Source organism: Pan troglodytes, chromosome 12 (genome assembly GCF_028858775.2).
Source record: "Pan troglodytes isolate AG18354 chromosome 12, NHGRI_mPanTro3-v2.0_pri, whole genome shotgun sequence".
In the NCBI taxonomy this organism is placed as follows: Eukaryota; Metazoa; Chordata; class Mammalia; order Primates; family Hominidae; genus Pan; species Pan troglodytes.
In genome coordinates, this window is record NC_072410.2 from 10,794,680 (window position 1) to 10,813,419 (window position 18,740).

The 18,740-nt window shown below is 39.7% G+C and overlaps 1 protein-coding gene across 20 annotated transcripts in view; it reads left to right on the plus strand.

Annotated features, from left to right (window-relative positions):
• The window catches only part of RGPD8 (RANBP2 like and GRIP domain containing 8), a 59,055-nt gene that overhangs the window by 1,888 nt on the left and 38,427 nt on the right, over nt 1-18,740 (plus strand). For 11 of the 20 annotated variants that reach the window (XM_054678167.1, XM_054678165.2, XM_024354490.3 and 8 more), the window contains exons 3-8: nt 1,373-1,484; nt 1,928-2,080; nt 6,106-6,336; nt 6,682-6,827; nt 11,380-11,575; nt 17,626-17,713. In XM_054678167.1, coding sequence (XP_054534142.1) covers nt 1,373-1,484; nt 1,928-2,080; nt 6,106-6,336; nt 6,682-6,827; nt 11,380-11,575; nt 17,626-17,713 — 926 coding nt within the window. Of the gene's footprint in view, nt 1-901; nt 945-1,372; nt 1,485-1,927; nt 2,081-5,226; nt 5,593-6,105; nt 6,337-6,681; nt 6,828-11,379; nt 11,576-14,357; nt 16,951-17,625; nt 17,714-18,740 lie in introns of those variants that run through there. The other 9 variants (XM_063789414.1, XM_024354483.3, XM_024354484.3 and 6 more) reach the window with 5 other exon arrangements.

Consider the following 18,740-nt stretch of genomic DNA (forward strand, 5'->3'; position numbering starts at 1 on the left):
TATACCAAGGGCAAGAAATTGTTTGGCTTAAAACGCTTTTTCTAAAAATTGTCTTCTGTTGGAGTAAAAGAGGACCATGCTTGTATCTTAATTTGTTTTTGGTTAGATATCTGATACCTTAATCAGATGGAAAATAGCAATGAATAAAAAACTAAACTGTAATTGTAAGGCAGGAGAATAGCTTGTATAAAAGATCTTTAATTGACACAATATGTGATGCTGTAAGGCTCTATCCTAGGGATAAGAAGCTTGGTGATTCTGATTTCCTGGCTGGGAGTGGATTAAAGCAGGAAATTAAGAGGGAGTCAGGCTTTTTTTTTTTTTTTAGGCAGTGTCTGTCTCTCTTGCTCAGGCAGGAGTGCAGCAGCTGGCTCCATCTTTGCTCACTGTAACCTCTGCCTTCTGGGCTCAAGCGATCTTCCCACCTCAGCGCCCCAAGTAGCTGGGGATACAGATGCGCACCACCACGTGGACCTGGCTAAGGTTTGCATTTTTTGGTAGAGACAGGTGTCACTATGTTGCCCAGGCTAGTCTTGAACTTCTGAGCACAGCAGTCTGCCTGCCTCGGGCTCCCATAGTGTTGGGACTACAGGTGTGTGTTACTACTCCCAGCTGGGAGGCAGGCTTTTAAAGGCATCCAAAGGAAGATGGAAATGCTGGTAAGAAAGGAAAATGGTGGTACATAAATTATGTAACTAGCAGCACTGTGACTGTTAACTCTTGTACCTTTTTACTGTGAGACTTTAATCCCTTAGTTTGGGTCTGGCCTAATTTCTCTGATGGTAATACTGTCAAGGAACCTAGAGGATGTTTACTTATTTTAGTTGTTACTTGATTTGAGAAATGGAAATTTCCTGTATTTGGTACTGTAATTAGTAATTTTTCTTCTGTTCGATTTTAGCTGGATATATAGTACTGTTAGAAATTACTTTCTTGCTTAAAGGGTAAGTGTATTTCCCTTTGTTGTTTGGGAAATTGTTGCTGTTTAGTATTTTGCATTATAACTTTAAAAATGTTTACTATAATCACTTCTAATTTATTTGCAAAACTGTTAGTGCTTTATTAAAATGTGATCAGGAAGAAAAAGCAATTGACATGTTCATTTCTTATGTGTGGATAACACTGGAGAAAAATTTGGTAAATGTGACATTTAATGGTAAAATGAGTATGTGGTCAACCCTATGTACGTGTTTTTAAGTATTACCGATTTCTTTCTATGAATACTTTTGAGTTATCTGTATGAATAGTGGTAGTTTTGAGTAACAATATAAACGAGTTTAGTGGTTGCTTTGGTTTAAGATGTATTCTTCGGTTAGCATTTAAAAGTACAGTTCTAAGTTTAATTTACTTTTGTATTACTTTTAAAAAACAGATACATATGTACTTACATTAATGTGCAACAGTGGGATCCCAGAGCTCACAGATTTCTGGGTCTTCTTTATGAATTGGAAGAAAACACAGAGAAAGCCGTTGAATGTTATAGGGTAAGTTATAGGATTCAAATATAGCCTTTGCATAGCCAAACACATGATGCCCAGAGAAATGTATATAAGTAAGTCAAATATATTTTATGAATATCATAAAACAGGCATTGGTATCATAGTACAGTTATGTGACACAGCTTGGAACAGATTTAGAATTGTTTAACACCTATAAATTGTAAGTCTAACACGGTCAGAAATGGTGTTCTTTTGTGTTTTTTGTATTCAAATGACACAAATATAATTTTTATTTGATTCATTTCTAGAAAATTCCAAGACACTTTTATTTTAACACCTTTGAAGTAACATGTTTTCTTTAGAAGTAGAATTTTTTAAGGGTTGGAGTGATAATTTTTAACCTTTATATATAAGTATATAAGTATATGTACTCCTACATACATACATACAATTTATTTACTAATCTTTAATTTCTTTTCTGATATTAGCGTTCAGTGGAATTAAACCCAACACAAAAAGATCTTGTGTTGAAGATTGCAGAATTGCTTTGTAAAAATGATGTTACTGATGGAAGAGCAAAATACTGGGTTGAAAGAGCCAGTAAACTTTTCCCAGGAAGTCCTGCAATTTATAAACTAAAGGTAAACAAACAAAACATAAAGGGAGAAAACTTAAGACATAACCATTTCTAATATTTGGAGTTTAAATTACTTTTCAATAGCAAACCTTAAGCCCAGGTGTTTGTGTTTCCTTTAACATTTTTCTTTTAAAAAGTGTATTAAAACCTTTCTGAGCATCTACTGTCTTATTAGGCATTGTTATACTTTATAAGTGACATCTCATTTACCCTTCTGGAATAATTAATATTTTAGGGATTTTACAGTTTAGTAGCTGTAAACTAAGTAGAGCTAAGATTTACATTAAGTTCTGTCTGATGTACAATTTTTGCTTCATTAAGTGAAAATTACCTACAGGATGACAATTTAGGGATATTTTAAAGAAGAGTTTTCTAATAACTATTGTCTGAAAGTAGAAGGGATTGTATTTTGAGATAGTAAGGTTTTCAAGCAAAAGATAAAAGGTGGTTTCTGTAGTATATAAGATGTAATTACTAAAAATGGTAGGAAGTTCTTGCTAGTGTGTTGACTGGTCCTGATATTCTTTATAGAGTAAAATATAGTTTACTAAGCAACTGTTCTGGAGAAATCTACACAAATATGTTTGGCAAACATTTAAAATGTATATTGTAGTGTTTTATATATTAATGTATACTTTATTGTGTGTGTACAATATAAAATTATAAATGTATATTTGCCTTTAGCTTCCTCCTACCCCCATTATATATGTTTCTGATAGAAATTAAAAATTTTTAAATTTTGAAATAATTATAGATTTTTTTGCACAGGAAGTTGCAAAGTTTGCACAGAAAGATTCTATATGCTACTTCATTTTTCCCCAATGCTTATACAGGTTGAGCATTTAAAATCCGAAATCCTAAATGCTCCAAAATCTGAAATTTTTTGAGCACTGACATGATGCTCAAAGAAATGCTCATTGGAAAATTTTGGATTTCAGATTTTCAGATTTAGGATGCTCTGCCTGCTAAGTATCCTGCAAATATTCCAAAGTCTGAAAAAGTTCAAAATCTGAAATACTTCTGGTCTCAAGCATTTTGGATAAGGGATACTCAACCTGTTTAACCTGACCAAAGCACAATATCAAAATCAGGAATTTTGACATTGGTACAATGTGTATGTATAGTTTTCTTTCATTTTATCACGTGTAGATTCATACCACCACTGCCGTCAAGATACAGAACTACTCTATTACCACAGAGATCTTCCTCATGCTGCCCCTTTTGTAGTCATGCTATTTACTTCACTTCACTATGCCTGACCTCTGGCAACCATTAATCTGTTCTCCATCTTTATACTTTGGTGATTTCAAAATGTTATGTAAATGTCATCATGAAATGTGTGACTTTTTTTTTTCTTTTTTCATTGTTTTTGAGACGGAGTCTCGCACTGTTGCCCAGGCTGGAGTTCACTGGCGCAATCTCGGCTCACTGCCACCTCCGCCTCCCAGGTTCAAGCGATTCTCCTGCCTCGGCCTTCCGGGTAGCTGGGACTACAGGCACATGTTACCATGTCCCGCTTATTTTTGTATTTTTAGTAGAAACTGGCTGGTCTCGAACTCCTGACCTCCTGTGATCTGCCCACCCCAGCCTCCCAAAGTGCTAGGATTACAGGCGTGAGCCACCGCGCCCAGCCAAGCATGTGACCTTTTGAGGTTGGCTTGTTCAGTCAGCATAATACCATTTGTGATCCATATTAAGTTTTGTATATCCCTAGTTGGTTCCTTTACTTCTGAGTAGTATTTCATGGTCCACAATTTAACCATTCAGTTTTTTTATTTTTATTTTTTTGAGACAAGAGTCTTGCTCTGTCACCCATGCTGGAGTGCAGTGGTGCTATCTCGGCTCACTGCCACTTCTGCCTCCCGGGTTCTCAGGTGATCCACCCACTTTGGCCTCCCAGAGTGCTGGGATTACAGGTGTGAGCCACTGTGCCCAGCCTTAACCATTCACTTTTGAGGGACATTTTGGTTATTTCTAGGTTTTGGCTATTGTTCAACTGCTATGAACAATCATGTACAGATTTTTGAAGCTGAAAAAGCATTGAAGATGCTTCCAAAGATAAATATTACTGATAAGTTTTTCTCCCCAGTAATAAGCAGCTGGATTTTAAATATTAGTCTAAAACGTGAGGTCTAATTGTGCAGATTTCTTTACTCTCTTAGGTGTTATGCCTCAAACATAACTCCCATATTGGGCATGGCAATCCAGTTAATCTGGTGTCAGTAGTGTAATGGCAGGAGATTCTTTTCTTGCAGTGTAACAAGTTAGATACTTTGAAGCATTCTTTAAAGATTTTCTTTAATAACTTGAAGGCACTGTTACACCTTTCCTGTATCAGATTTTTTTTTTTTTTGGAATTGAAATCCATGAGATTTATAACTGTCATGCAAAGTAATTCCATTTCTCCTAAAATTTAAGGCTTGCTAAGGTAAACAGTTTCTGACATTTGTTTAAAGAATGAGAGTATTACTGTTGAGAAGGCTTTTTCTCTGAAGTATGAGATAGAACTTTTTAAAAGCACTCACAGTGGTTTTTAAAAAAATTTTTAACATAGAGTCAAAGACTAGGGCTTTTGCAATAGGGAGAGACCAGGGTATCATCCATCTCATCCAGAAGAGGAGAAATTGATAAAGGAAAGAGGGGAATGAAATACAGAGTACTAATGGGCGGCTTGGTCTTGAGAGCTGGGGAAAGATGAGTTTAAGTAGGTAAGGTAAAATGGAATTTATATGTGATAGCATCAGGTTTCTCAGTGAAGGATGAATCTAGGTTATAAGTTGAAAGTGAGGGTCAAAGGAAGGTATGGGGAAGTTGAGGAAATAGGAGGAGGTGTGAAGTGTCAGGGAGTGGAGAAAGTGAGTCTGTTAGTACTAAAATGGTATTTTGTTTTAGGCAGCACCAGTTTGATGGTTGAGATAATGCAAATGAAATCAGTTAGCTTGGGGTTATGATTTCCCAAATCTAAGCACACAGAAACCAGTTGGGAGGGTTCTGAGGAAAAGAGGGAATTAGTTGAAGGGATCTGTAAGCAAACAGTAATTATGGATATAAGGGATTATAGCATTTTTTGCCTGACAGAAGAAAGTGTGTGTATTTATATGTGTTTACAGGTGTTTAAAACTTGATGATGTTATTGTCTTGAAGGGAACTTGTCATATGGTGGAGAAGTATATTTCTGAAAGTAAGGGTATGTAGGCCCTCAGTGAGGTGGAAGAATAAGAAGGATGGTATGGTGGTTTCGGTGGTATGACCAAAATGCAGATTTTGAAGACCTGTGTCAGTGGCAAGTGGATGGTTGAGGTTGGAGTAGAGGATAACATCACTGGAGATGAGGTGATTAAGGAACTGAGTAGTCAGCCTGGGCAACACGGCAAGACCCCATCTCTACAGAACGTTAAAAAAAAATTAGCCGGGCATGGTGGTGCATGCCTATGGTCCTAGCTTCTTGAGAGGCTGATGGAAGAGCATCGCAAATGAGAAGCGAGTGGCCACAAACCCTACTTCCTCTCCTTGTATGTAAGTTCAGAGAGAAAAAGCCATCATGGTAGTGGGGGTTATCCTGAGATGATACTGTCTTCATTTAAGGTCAGGAGGTGATGACAGTGCTTTGAGATGATGATGAAGGTAACAGAACAGTGGGAGGAGAGGGGATGTGGGATTGAGTCAGATTTAAGGAGATACAGAGCAGTTTGAGTATAAGGACCTTGTTGCTGAGGATTGACTGGGGAGGTCTAGGCTTCTGGTGGTGACTCAGATGGACAGGAATGTGTGGCATTAGTCCTGGTAGTCTCTGAAGAGAGTATGAGCTACTGCAGTAATCACAGATGCTTTTCTTCACATACAGTTCTTGAGGCTTAGTTTCTGGGTTGTAAGCAACTCTCAGAAGGGACGAATAAGGTATATAGGATGGTGTTTTTGGTGGCATCATCATAAAACTAGACATAGTGGAATGGTGCTCTTTGGGAGCATGACTTGTTTAAAATTGCACAAGTGTTACTCTAATAATTTTTCTTTTTCCCCTCTAAATAGGAACAGCTTCTAGATTGTGAAGGTGAAGATGGATGGAGTAAACTTTTTGACTTGATTCAGTCAGAACTTCATGTAAGACCTGATGACGTCCATGTGAACATCCGGCTAGTGGAGTTGTATCGCTCAAAGAAAAGATTGAAGGATGCTGTGGCCCACTGCCATGAGGCAGAGAGGAACATAGCTTTGCGTTCAAGTTTAGAGTGGAATTCGTGTGTTGTACAGACCCTTAAGGTAGATAAAAGCTACTGGGTCTTTACATTTCTATGTAGGCAATTAGCATACATCTTTTTGTACTAAAGCAGCAGTGCCCCGCAGGACTTAAATTTCTTTTATTTAGGTAGAACAGTTATAAAATGAAATTTTTACCAGGATCAGTTAAATTTATAATGGGAAAATTGGGGAGATAACTATGATAAATGTATATATTTTTGGTGTTTTCATTTATAAGGTTGATGTAAAAATCAATGTAGTTTCACAAACGTGGTTGGAGTGAGAAAAGGAATTTATAGGCATAAAATGGTTAATTTCTTAACACTTGATTAAGTTTTGTAACTTATTATTCATTCCACAAAATAGGAATATCTGGAGTCTTTACAGTGTTTGGAGTCTGATAAAAGTGACTGGCGAGCAACCAATACAGACTTACTGCTGGCCTATGCTAATCTTATGCTTCTTACGCTTTCCACTAGAGATGTGCAGGAAAGTAGAGAATTACTGGAAAGGTGCGTTGACTTTGAGGAGAATGCTTTAGTATAAATTGCAGTTTTTCTTTTTGCAGTAAGTTCATTGCTCTAAATTTCTTCACTGAATCATTATTTCTATGATGTACCTAGGAGTTATAGTTAATACAGTGAACCACTAGGAGGCAATCTTATTTTTCTTCTTTTACGGGGAAGTTCTAATTGGTTTTATATGACTTTCCTTTTTAGAGAACTCTTATAGTTCAAGCTTGATTAAAATTAGCCTTATGGTTACTCAGTTTTGTCATAGTCAAGCTTAAAATGAATGTTCTAACTGCTATTTCATATTTTATTTTTTTATAATAGTATAATCTTGAGTGAAAAAGTTCATCTGTCGTCAGATGGCTAGGTTCACATGTACTAGTATAAGCACTTAGCATCACTGGTATTTCAGAAAATACTGTTTTAGCTAAGAAACAAAATAACTCAACTATGTGATTTACCTTTTTTCCTAAATTTTGATTTTGAAAACCAGTGTCTCCATTTTGAAAATAAATTCCATTGAACAAAAACATCACTTGGATTTGTATAAAGATGTTAGTTTAGAGCAGGGGTTGATTAGAACTTGTGGGCCAAATATGGCCCCTGCCTAATTTTGTTAATATTTATTGGAATGCAGCATGCCTCTGTTTATGTATTGTCTGTGGCTGCTTACATACTACAAGGTTGGAGTTGAGTGGTTGCAGCAGAGATTGTATGCCTGTAAAGCCAGATTAGTAATCTCCTCCTTTTTGTAGAAAAAGTTTACTGATTGCTAGTTTAGGCTGTCCATTTGTTTGGAAGTTAATTTATTTCCCCATCTGGTATAAGGAAAGAAGTTCATTTCACTGAGTGCATGGAGTAGGTAATTTTCTTGAAAAAGTACATAGTGTCCTAAATTGGTAGGGTAAGAGCAGTATCTAAAAGAACTAACATAACTTTAAGATTATTTTAGAAAACATGTAGGATGTTTTATTTTGTGTTCTTTGTATACTCAAATTTTTTGGTCACAAGTTCCTTTTACATTTTTCTTAAGGACATCAAAGATCTTTGTATGTGGGTTCCTTTTTTTCTTTCTTTCTTTCTTGAGATGGAGTCTTGCTCTGTCACCAGGCTGGAGTGCAGTGGCACGACCTTGGCTCACTGTAACCTCCGCCTCCCGGGTTCAGGTGATTCTCCTGCCTCAGCCTCCCAAGTAGCTGGGACCACAGGCACACACCACCACGCCCAGCTAATTTTTGTATTTTTAGTAGAGACGGGGTTCAGGATGGTCTCAATCTCTCTTTTTTTTTTTTTTTTTTTTTTTGAGACTGAGTCTTGCTCTCGCCAGGTTGGCATGCAGTGGTGCAGTCTCGGCTCACTGCAACCTCCGCCTCCTGGGTTCAAGTGATTCTCTTGTCTCTGCCTCCTGAATAGGTGGGACTACATGTGCCCGACACCACACCTGGCTAATTTTTTTTTTTTTTTTTTTGAGACAGAGTCTCGCTCTGTCACCCAGCCTGGAGTACAGTGGCACAATCTCGGCTCACTGCAAGCTTCACAATTTCCTCTCAATGCTCTGAATAAGAGCTTATCCTCCTGCCTCAGGTTGTTCCCCACCAGGAAGCCCCAGGAGGGCCCTGAGGACAGCCCTTGGCCCTCAGAGGGGGAGGCTCAGGAGGGGAGATGACCATGGGGATGGAGTCACTCAGGGGAGAATCTGGACCATGAGGGGGTGACTTGGGGGCCTGAGGGGAGGACCCTGAGGAAGATAAAAAGCTGGTGCCACCCTAGGCAGTTTCACAGTGTGGCTTAGGGCTGTGGGTGACAGATGGTTTGTCAGATCAGTTAATCAGGCCTCATGGGCCCTTTGTTACCCCCCTTGTGAACCTCCCAGGTTCACGCCATTCTTCTGCCTCAGCCTCCTGAGTAGCTGGGACTACAGGCGCCCACCACGACGCTCGGCTAATTTTTTGTATTTTTAGTAGAGACGGAGTGTCACCGTGTTAGCCAGGATGGTCTCGATCTCCTGACCTCGTGATCTGCCCTCCTCGGCCTCCCGAAGTGTTGGGATTACAGGCGTGAGCCACCGCGCCCAGCCCACACCTGGCTAATTTTTGTATTTTTAGTAGAAACAGGGTTTCATCATGTTGGCCAGGATGGTCTCGATCTTTTTTTTTTGAGATGGAGTCTTGTTCTGTTGCCCAGGCTGGAGTGCAGTGGCGCCATCTCGGCTCACTGCAAGCTCTGCCTCCAGGGTTCATGCCATTCTCCTGCCTCAGCCTCCCGAGTAGCTGGGCCTACAGGTGCCTGCCACCACACCCAGCTAATTTTTTGTATTTTTAGTAGAGATGGGGTTTCACCGTGTTAGCCAGGATGGTCTTGATATCCTGACTTTGTGATCCGCCTGCCTCAGCCTCCCAAAGTGCTGGGATTACAGGCATGAGCCACCGCGCCCGGCTGGTCTCGATCTCTTGACCTCTTGATCCGTCTACCTTGGCCTCCCAAAGTACTGGAAGGTCTCAATCTCTTAACCTCGTGATCCGCCTGCCTTGGCTTCCAAAATGCTGGGATTGCAGGTCTGAGCCACTGCACCCGGCCGTATGTGGGTTATTTCTGTCAGTGTTTATTACATTAGAAATTAAAACAAATAAAAAATGTAATCCATTTAAAATGTAATAAGCCCTATTGTGTGTTAATAATAATAGCTTTTTTTTGTTTGTTTTTTGAGACGGAGTTTTGCTCTTGTTGCCCAGGCTAGAGTGCAACAGTGTGGTCTCGGATCACTGCAACCTCTGCTTCCCAGGTTCAAGCGATTCTCCTGCCTCAGCCTCCCAAGTAGCTGGAATTACAGGTGCCCACCACCACGCCTGGCTAATTTTTTGTATTTTTAGTAGAGATGGGGTTTCACCATGTTGGCTAGGCTGGTCTTGAACTCCTGACCTCAGGTGATCCACCCGCCTCGGCCTCCCAAAGTGCTGGAATTACATGTGTGAGCCACCGCGCAGGGCCAATAATAGCATTTTTTATGAAAAATAATTATTTCCCAACAGCAAAAAAGTAGTCAGAAAAGTGTCATTGTTTTTGCATTTTTGTAAATCTTTTTAATGTCTCGCTTAATAGAACATAGCTAGATTCTCATTTACTTCCTCTTTCAATCTGTAAAACTATTACATGTCATGAAGCCTCTAGAAAACTCAGCTCAGCGGGGCGCGGTGGCTCAGGCCTGTAATCCCAGCACTTTGGGAGGCTGAGGCGGGTGGATCACGAAGTCAGGAGATCGAGACCATCCCAGCTAACAATGGTGAAACCTTGTCTCTACTAAAAATACAAAAAATTAGCCGGGCATGTTGGTACACGCCTATAGTCCCAGCTGCTCGGGAGGCTGAGGCAGAAGAATTGCTTGAACCTGGGAGTCAGAGGTTGCAGTAAGCCAAGATTGTGCCACTGCACTCCAGCCTTGTGACAGAGTGAGATTCTGTCTCCAAAAACAAAAACAAAAAAACTCAGCTCTACATACATGAGAAAATGAGTATGTAATATATAAATTTTTTTTGGTATTATTGTAAAAGTAATTTTAACTTCATGGATCCCCTGAAGGGGTTTTTGAACACCCTCAGAGATCTTTAGACCTCACTTGCTCTGGTTGCTTTATTGTAAGCCACTTTAAAATCATGCTTCAAGTTTAAGTGTTTGCTTTTTGCTTTTACTTTTCTTCCAAAGTGAGGATTTGGAGAAACATTAGGATTTAGAAGAACTAATTTAGAATATAGATTACAAATAGTAGGCCAGGCATAGTGGCTCATGCCTGTAATCCCAGCACATTGGTAAACTGAGGCGGGCGGATCGTGAGGTCAGGAGTTCGAGACCAGCCTGGCCAACATAGTGAAACCCTGTCTCTACTAAAAATATAAAAAAAGTTTAGCGGGGCATGGTGGCAGGTGCCTGTAATCCCAGCTACTCAGGAGGCTGAGTCAGGAGAATCACTTGAACCTGGGAGGTGGAGGTTGCAGTGAGCTTAGATCGTGCCATTGCACTCCAGCCCAGGCGATAGTGAGAGACTCCGTCTCAAAAAAAAAAAAAGATAATTTATTTAACGCTGTAATGATCTATATAGTAAAAAGAGCAATTGCTGTATTGATACTCAAATACCTGTCAGTTATTTACTTATAATTTGGAAATGGTATGTCTAATTTGAGAAATTACAACTGTTAATTAAAATGAAATTATATGATCAGGAAGAAACTACAAAATAGTCTCCCAACTTTATCCTGGTTTATTTTGAAATGTGCACCTATAATCACTAATCTTATATTTATCCTGTGATTGGAGGGCTGGAAATAACTGGGAATAAGACGACATTTGAGAGGTTAAGCATGAAGTATAGGAAGTATGCAGGATAAAAATAAGCATTAGATGATTCATAATTTATAACATGGGGAATAAGAATTATTAGAAGTTGAATGTGGAAGATGAAGCTTGAAATAAAATTTTTATTTTGTTTTGAATTAAATGAACCATGATTATTCACAGTGCAGTAAGTGTGTATCATCTGTTTGATATTTTCATATTACAGTTTTGATAGTGCTCTTCAGTCTGCGAAATCTTCTTTGGGTGGAAATGATGAACTGTCAGCTACTTTCTTAGAAATGAAAGGACATTTCTATATGTATGCTGGTTCTCTGCTCTTGAAGATGGGTCAGCATGGTAATAATGTTCAATGGCGAGCTCTTTCTGAGCTGGCTGCATTGTGCTATCTCATAGCATTTCAGGTAAGTCTTCCACTTGTAGGAGCAATTGACATTTCATGGAGTCTTGATGTGTTTTAAATGAAGGTGTGCTCTGGTATGTAATGACAATATGTGAACAAACCTGTGGAATTAAAGTTAAAATGAAATAGTCAATTTGATACAGTGGAAAATAACTAAGCATACACAATACTGGTGAGGCTGGTGAAACAGGGATGTTGAATGCACTCTTGTCGAAAGCCTGCATTGCCATGATTTGTTTGTAGACAAATTTGAAGAGTTTGATCTTTTTACTCTGCCATTTTTGGGAACATGATAAAGATGTAATCTCGTATTATGGGTAAAGCTTGATTCAAAAAGATGTGTTACTTGGACAAAATCCTAATAAGTAGACGTAGGGCAATGGCTTTATAGCCTGTGATAGAAGAATATGATTGCAATTTAACATGTTAATTGAAACACATGTATATAACATTTATGACTGTATTGTGTATATGTAACAGTATATCTATTAATCTTTGAAAACATAAAACCTTTTCTTATTTTTTATTTTTTTATTTTTTTTGAGACCAAGTCTCTCTCTGTCGCCAGGCTGGAGTGCAGTGGCGTGATCTCGGCTCACTGCAGCCTCCACCTCCTGGGTTCAAGTGATTCTCCTGCCTCAGCCTCCCGGGTAGCTGGGACTACAGGCCCGTGCTACCAAGCCCAGCTAATTTTTTGTATTTTTAATAGAGATGGGGTTTCACCATGTTGGCCAGGATGGTCGCAATCTCTTGACCTCTTGATCTACCTGCCTTGGTCTCCCAAAGTGCTGGGATTACAGGCGAGAGGCACTGCGCCTGGCGCGCCTGGCTTTTTTTTTTTTTTTTTTTTTTTTTTTGAGACGCAGTCTCGCTCTGTCGCCCAGGCTGGAGTGCAGTGGCACGATCTCGGCTCGCTGCAAGCTCCACCTCCCGAGTTCACGTCATTTTCCTGCCTCAGCCTCCTGAGTAGCTGGGACTACAGGCACCTGCCACCACGCCTGGCTAATTTTTTTTTGTACTTTTAGTAGAGACGGGGTTTCACCATGGTAGCCAGGATGGTCTCAATCTCCTGACCTAGTCATCCACCTGCCTCGGCCTCCCAAAGTGCTGGGATTTACAGGCGTGAGCCACCATGCCTGGCCTTTTTTTTTTTTTTTTTTTTAATGAGCTTACATAACTTTTGAAAGGAAAAGAAATAAGCAGTCTTCCAAAAAAGCATTAAACCAGGCTTAGAAAAATGATTAATTTTAGAGAAGGATTTTTTGCTTGGGGAGGGGAAAAAAAAGGATTCATTACTTTTAGAGAAGGCCCCTCCTTCTAATATAAATCTTTTTTTCTTTTTGAGATGGAGTTTTGCTCTTGTTGCCCAGGCTGGAGTGCAATGGCGCCATCTGGCTCACTGCAACCTCCGCCTCCCGGGTTCAAGCGATTGTCCTGCTTCAGCCTCCCGAGTAGCTGGGATTACAGGCACACGCCACCACGCCCATCTAATTTTGTATTTTTAGTAGAGACGAGGTTTCTCCATGTTGGTCAGGCTGGTCTTGAGCTCCTGAACTCAGGTGATCTGCGCGTCTCGGCCTCTCAAAGTGCTGGGATTACAGGCAGTGAGCCAGCATGCCCTGCCTAATATAAATCTTTTTATTTTTATTTGAGACGGAGTCTCGCTCTGTCACCAGGCTGGAGTGCAGTGGCACAATCTCAGCTCACTGCAACCTGTGTCTCCTGGGTTCAAGTGATTCTCCTGCTTCAGCCTGTCACGTATCTGGCATTACAGGCACACACCACCATGCCTGGCTAATTTTTTGTATTTTCTAATAGAGATGGGGTTTCACCGTGTTAGCCAGGATGGTCTCGATCTGACCTCGTGATCCACCCGACTCGGCCTCTCAAAGTGCTGGGATTACAGGCATGAGCCATTGAGCCCGGCCTGTAAATCTTTTAAAAACACTGTTGATAGACAGTTCACATGTTAAGTGCTAATATTTGCTCAGTAGAAACTTGTGTGTTCATAAGGAATGGATTAGTGAAAATTAATGGATTTAGTGAGGTTCACTAGGTAATACAAGCATTAAAAGGTTCTTATAGAAATTCTCAAGTAACTGATAGTTCTTATTTTTATTTATTTTATTTTTTTTTGAGATGGAGTCTCACTCTGTCACCCAGGCTGGAGCACAGTGGCACGACCTCGGCTCACTGCAAGCTCCGCCTCCTGGGTTCACGCCATTCTCCTGCCTCAGCCTCCCAAGTAGCTGGGACTACAGGCACCCACCACCAAGCCTGGCTAATTTTTTTGTATTTTCAGTAGAGATGGGGTTTCACCGTGTTAGCCAGGATGGTCTCGATCTCCTGACCTCATGATCCACCCACCTTGGCCTCCCAAAGTGCTGGCATTACAGGCGTGAGCCACCGCGCCCTGCCAATAGTTCTTATTTTTAATGGAAACTTTAAAATTTATCTGTCTGTGTGTCTATTAGAGTCTTGCTGTGTCACCCAGGCTGGAGTGCAGTTGCGTAATCGTAGCTCACCGTAACATTGAACTGGGCTCGAGCTTCCCAGAGTGCTGGGATTATACGTGTGAGCTACGGTGCACAGCCTAAAATTTTTTGATATGTAGTTTTGGGAGGCAGAGTCTCACTCTTGCTCTGGCTGGAGTGCAGTGGCATGATCATAGCTCACTGCATCCTCGAACTCCTGGGCTCAAGTGATCCTCTCCTGCTTCAGCCTCAGCTCAGTAGCTGGGACTACAGGTGCCTGCCACCATGCCTGGCTACATTGTTAAATTTTTTGTGAAGACAAGGTCTTGCTATGTTTCCCAGGCTGGTTGGTCTTGAACTCCTGGCTTCAAGTGATCCTTCTGCCTTGCCCTCCCAAAGTGCTGGGATTACAGGTATGAGCCACCACACCTGACTGTGAACTTTTAATCATAATAAGTTAGTTTCCCTCTTAATCCAGTCACTCAGGTCTCCTTTCCTAGATGACAGCTACTGTTAGGAGTTTCTTGGGTGTTCAGAAATATTTTTTGCATATGCAAATGTGCAATACATTCTTTCTCTGCTTTTAAAAAATATTGTGCCTCAATGTGGGTGTGCTTTACCTATTGCCAGATGCCTTGCTTTTCTAAATGTTTCTTCATTGTCCCACTTCAGCACAGAGATACCTACCTCAGTCTTTATTAACTACCACATATTTCTGTAGAATGCATATATAATAGAAACATCTTAGATGCTTGTATTTTATTTGATCAGTTTATTTTAAAGCTTAATGAACAAATGATTATAAGCATAAAATGTAGGTTATGTGCTGGCATTTGGGTATTTAAGAATTGGCTAACTTTTATGGCAAGATTTTCAGACTCTTCATCAGAGGAATACTGTGGTTCTAGTAAGTGCATCTGCATTGCAGCTAGGTAGTTAACAAAGTATCTTGAAACCTTTTAGTTAAGATGAGGAAATAGCCAGGCGTGGTGGCTCACACCTATAATCTTAGCACTTTGGGAGGCTGAGGCGGGCGGATCGCTTAAGGTCAGGAGTTTGAGACCATCCTGACCAACATGGTCAAACCCCATCTCTACTAAAAATACAAAAATTAGCCACGCATGGTGGCGGGTGCCTGTAGTCCCAGCTACTTGAGAGGCCGAGACAGGAGAATTGCTTGAAATCAGGAGGCGGAGGTTGCAGTGAGCCGCGATCGTGCCACTGCAGCACTCCAGCCTGGCGACAGAGCGAGACTCCATCTCAAAAAAAAAAAAAAAGGAAATAGTGAATTGAGATGATTTGATTGAGTGGATTCACAACTAATTAACTGGTCACAGATTCAACTGTTGAATAATTTTGTAAAAGAGGCCGGGTTTATGAATTGAGGTCAGTTTGAAAACAAAAAAAATGATGTCAACATTTTGTTTCTTACTTTGTGTGCTCTTTTCAACATATAGATGACAAACTTTGACATGATGTTTAGAAAACTTGTGAGTAAAAGGATAGGCGATACGAATATTTCTAAAATTCAAAATCAGAAGCTTTTAGGTTCATAAATCATATATTTTGAAAAATGAGCATGTTTGGAAAGAATTATATATACATGGTTTAAAATTCTGGCGGCTCTTAAGAATATGCTATGAAGACTCCTTTCTGTTCCCTAGTTATTTACTTTCTCCACCCCCAAAGAAACTAATGTTATTGCTTTCTTGTGTGTTCTTCAGGAAATGTTTTATGCATCTCCAAGTAAACACACATATATCCCCTGTCTTTAAAAGAAGGAGGAAAACATTTGAACATTGCATTTACTTTATTTCCATTAACTGTATCTTGGAGATGTTTCCATGTCAGTATATATAAAGGGTATTCTCATTAGTTTGGATGCTTGCATATTATTCCATTGTATGGATGTACTGTAGTTTTGGAGTTTTTAAAACCAGGGTCCTAAAACCAGGACATTAGCTTGCTTTTACTTTTTTTTTTAATGCTACTTCAAGTAATTTAGCAATGATTAACTTGTGCCATGAATTCCTGAAAGAATTGCAGTATCAAAGTATATCTGTGCATTTATAATTTTTAGAGCTGTTGCCAAATATCTAACCCTAAAGAGGTTGTATCAAATTACATTTCCACCACCAATTAAGAAAGTGGTGATAGAATTAAAAGCCGATGCTCTAGTCACCCATATAGTTACTTTTGGCATGTTTCTAGTAAGCGGGCATTGCCTATGACTGGACGTTTTCAGTGATGGACATTCATTACTTTTCAAGATAGCCCAGTGCATCTTTAGGTGGTTTGGCTCTTGGTACTTCCTTATATAGAATAAAAATATTCTTCAAGCCTTCTACCTGTTGGTCTTGTTTCTTCTTTTGATGATTTCTTTTATAAAATAATTTTAATATTTGAAGGCAGCTGTCACGTCTTCCCTTCGCCATTCTATTCATCATGCTTTTTTTTATATAGGTTATTGCATTAGGATCTCTTTAATTTCCTGGTTGTCCCATTTATTCTAGTGCTATCCCCTATTATCCATACTCTGAAAATGTGTTATCTACAATGTGGCATTTCCAAGTGTCATTTCACCTGTACTTTTTAAAGTAGGGTGTCATATCTACTCAAATAGGACAACATCTGCTGTTGTCCTATTTATGCAGGGTAGAAAAGTAATGTAATTAAATTTTCCATTTCTCTGAATGTAACATGAATGTGCTTTTAGTAGAAACTAATTTCTCAGAGCTGCTCTGTGTATGCTTTTTTTTTTTTTTTTTCTTTTTTTGGAGATAGGGTCTCACTCTGTCGCCCAAGCTGGAGCACAGTGGCATGATCATGGCTCACTGCAGCCTTGACCTCCTGGATTTAAGTGATCCTCCTGCCTCAGCCTCCTGAGTAGCTGGGACCACAGGTGTGTGCCACCACGCCTGGCTAATTAAAAAAAACTTTTTTTAGAGATAGGGTCTCACCGTGTTGTTCAGGCTGGTCTTGAACTCTGGGCTCAAGTGATCCCCCCACCTTGGCCTCCCAAATTGCTGGGATTACAGGTGTGAGCCAACATGTCTGGCCCCTCTTTTTTTTTTTTTTTTTTTTTTTTTTTTTTTTTGCGATGGAGTCTCGCTCTTTCACCCAGGCTGGAGTGCAATGGCACAGTCTCGGCGCGCTACGACCTCTGCCTCCCAGGTTCAAGCTATCCTTGTGCCTCAGCTTCCCGTGTAGCTGGAATTAACAGGTGTGTGCCACCACGCCTGGCTCTTTGTTTTTTTTTTATTATTTTTAGTAGAGACTGGGTTTCACCATGTTGGCCAGGTTGGTCTCGAACTCCTGACCTCAAGTGATCAGCCCACCTTGGCCTCCCAGAGTGTTGGGATTACAGGTGTGAGCCACCACGCCTGTACCTGGCCTATTTTTCATAGGTTATATAAATTCCTTGGTTCCCAGTTTTTGCAGTCTTTTCCAATTCAGTTTAATTAATGGTTAACTGTTTATTCATTATCAAAAAAAGTACAGTGTAATAGATAAGACCATGTTACTATTAGAAGTATGGGTATCATCAAATTAAGATTTTTGATTCTAAAATTATTAGGTTCCAAGACCAAAGATTAAATTAATAAAAGGTGAAGCTAGACAAAATCTGCTGGAAATGATGGCCTGTGACCGACTGAGCCAATCAGGTAATAGTAATATTAAACTAATTTAATTTAAAAAGAAAAAGGAATTTCTGTTAAGGCATATCTTATGATAAAATCTTCATCTGTCCAGGAGATAATTTGTCAAAATTATTTCTTTTCGCCGTATCAGTTAAGAGCAATAGGTATGGAAGAGATGCGAAGAAATAGCACATTCTTTAAAAAAATGAATATTTGATATTGTTTGTTCCTATGTGGAGAGGATTTCTTAACTCTTTCTTCATCTGGCTGCTAGAGCCTCTATCCTGAATATTTAGTCACTTCCTGAACTAAGGATAATTATTGGTTTTCCAACCATCTAACACCAGCTGATTCTAAAAACACTGCTGTGGGGATATAAAGATGAAGAAGATACGGATCTGTCTTAAAGAGCTGAGAGCACAGTGAGGAAGATAGAAGATATATACTTACCTTATATTAGGCTCTTGGAATTTGTGGATTTTTTCCCCCATTTTTGGCTTGGGATGAATCCTAAAGGTCTGTTGCATATTACCTGTGATTTTGCTAAGATACAAACTTTAAGGTAGTTAGGTGGCCATTGAATCAAGCAGTGAACTGAAGAAACATAATGCTTTCTATAAGGAGCAGTTTTGATATAAAATTGGATGAATTTTGTAAAGAGCAAGATGTAATATTAAATCAAGGTTATTACAAGCTTTGGTGTATAGTTAGGCTGTTGGCCAGAGCTCACATTGCTCTTTTATTCCATAGCCCACTTTTTTTGTGGGAGTTAGGCTTTCAGTCCTTAAAGTGACTTTCTACTTTTTTCCTTTTCTCTTTTCCTTCTACCCTTGCAGGGCTCTCATAAGTGCCTTTGCATGGTGTCACAGTTGGATGAAAATTGCCTGTATTTTTTTTTATGTCTTTGATCTGGGCATCCCGAGGGTGCCTCTGTAAGTGTGCTGAGACACAACTGTGTAGTGGTAACCAAACCTAATTGCCCAGCAGAATTAACTCGAAGGAGGGTTTTTTTTAAAAGTTCAATTGAAATATAATTCGTGTACCATACGCT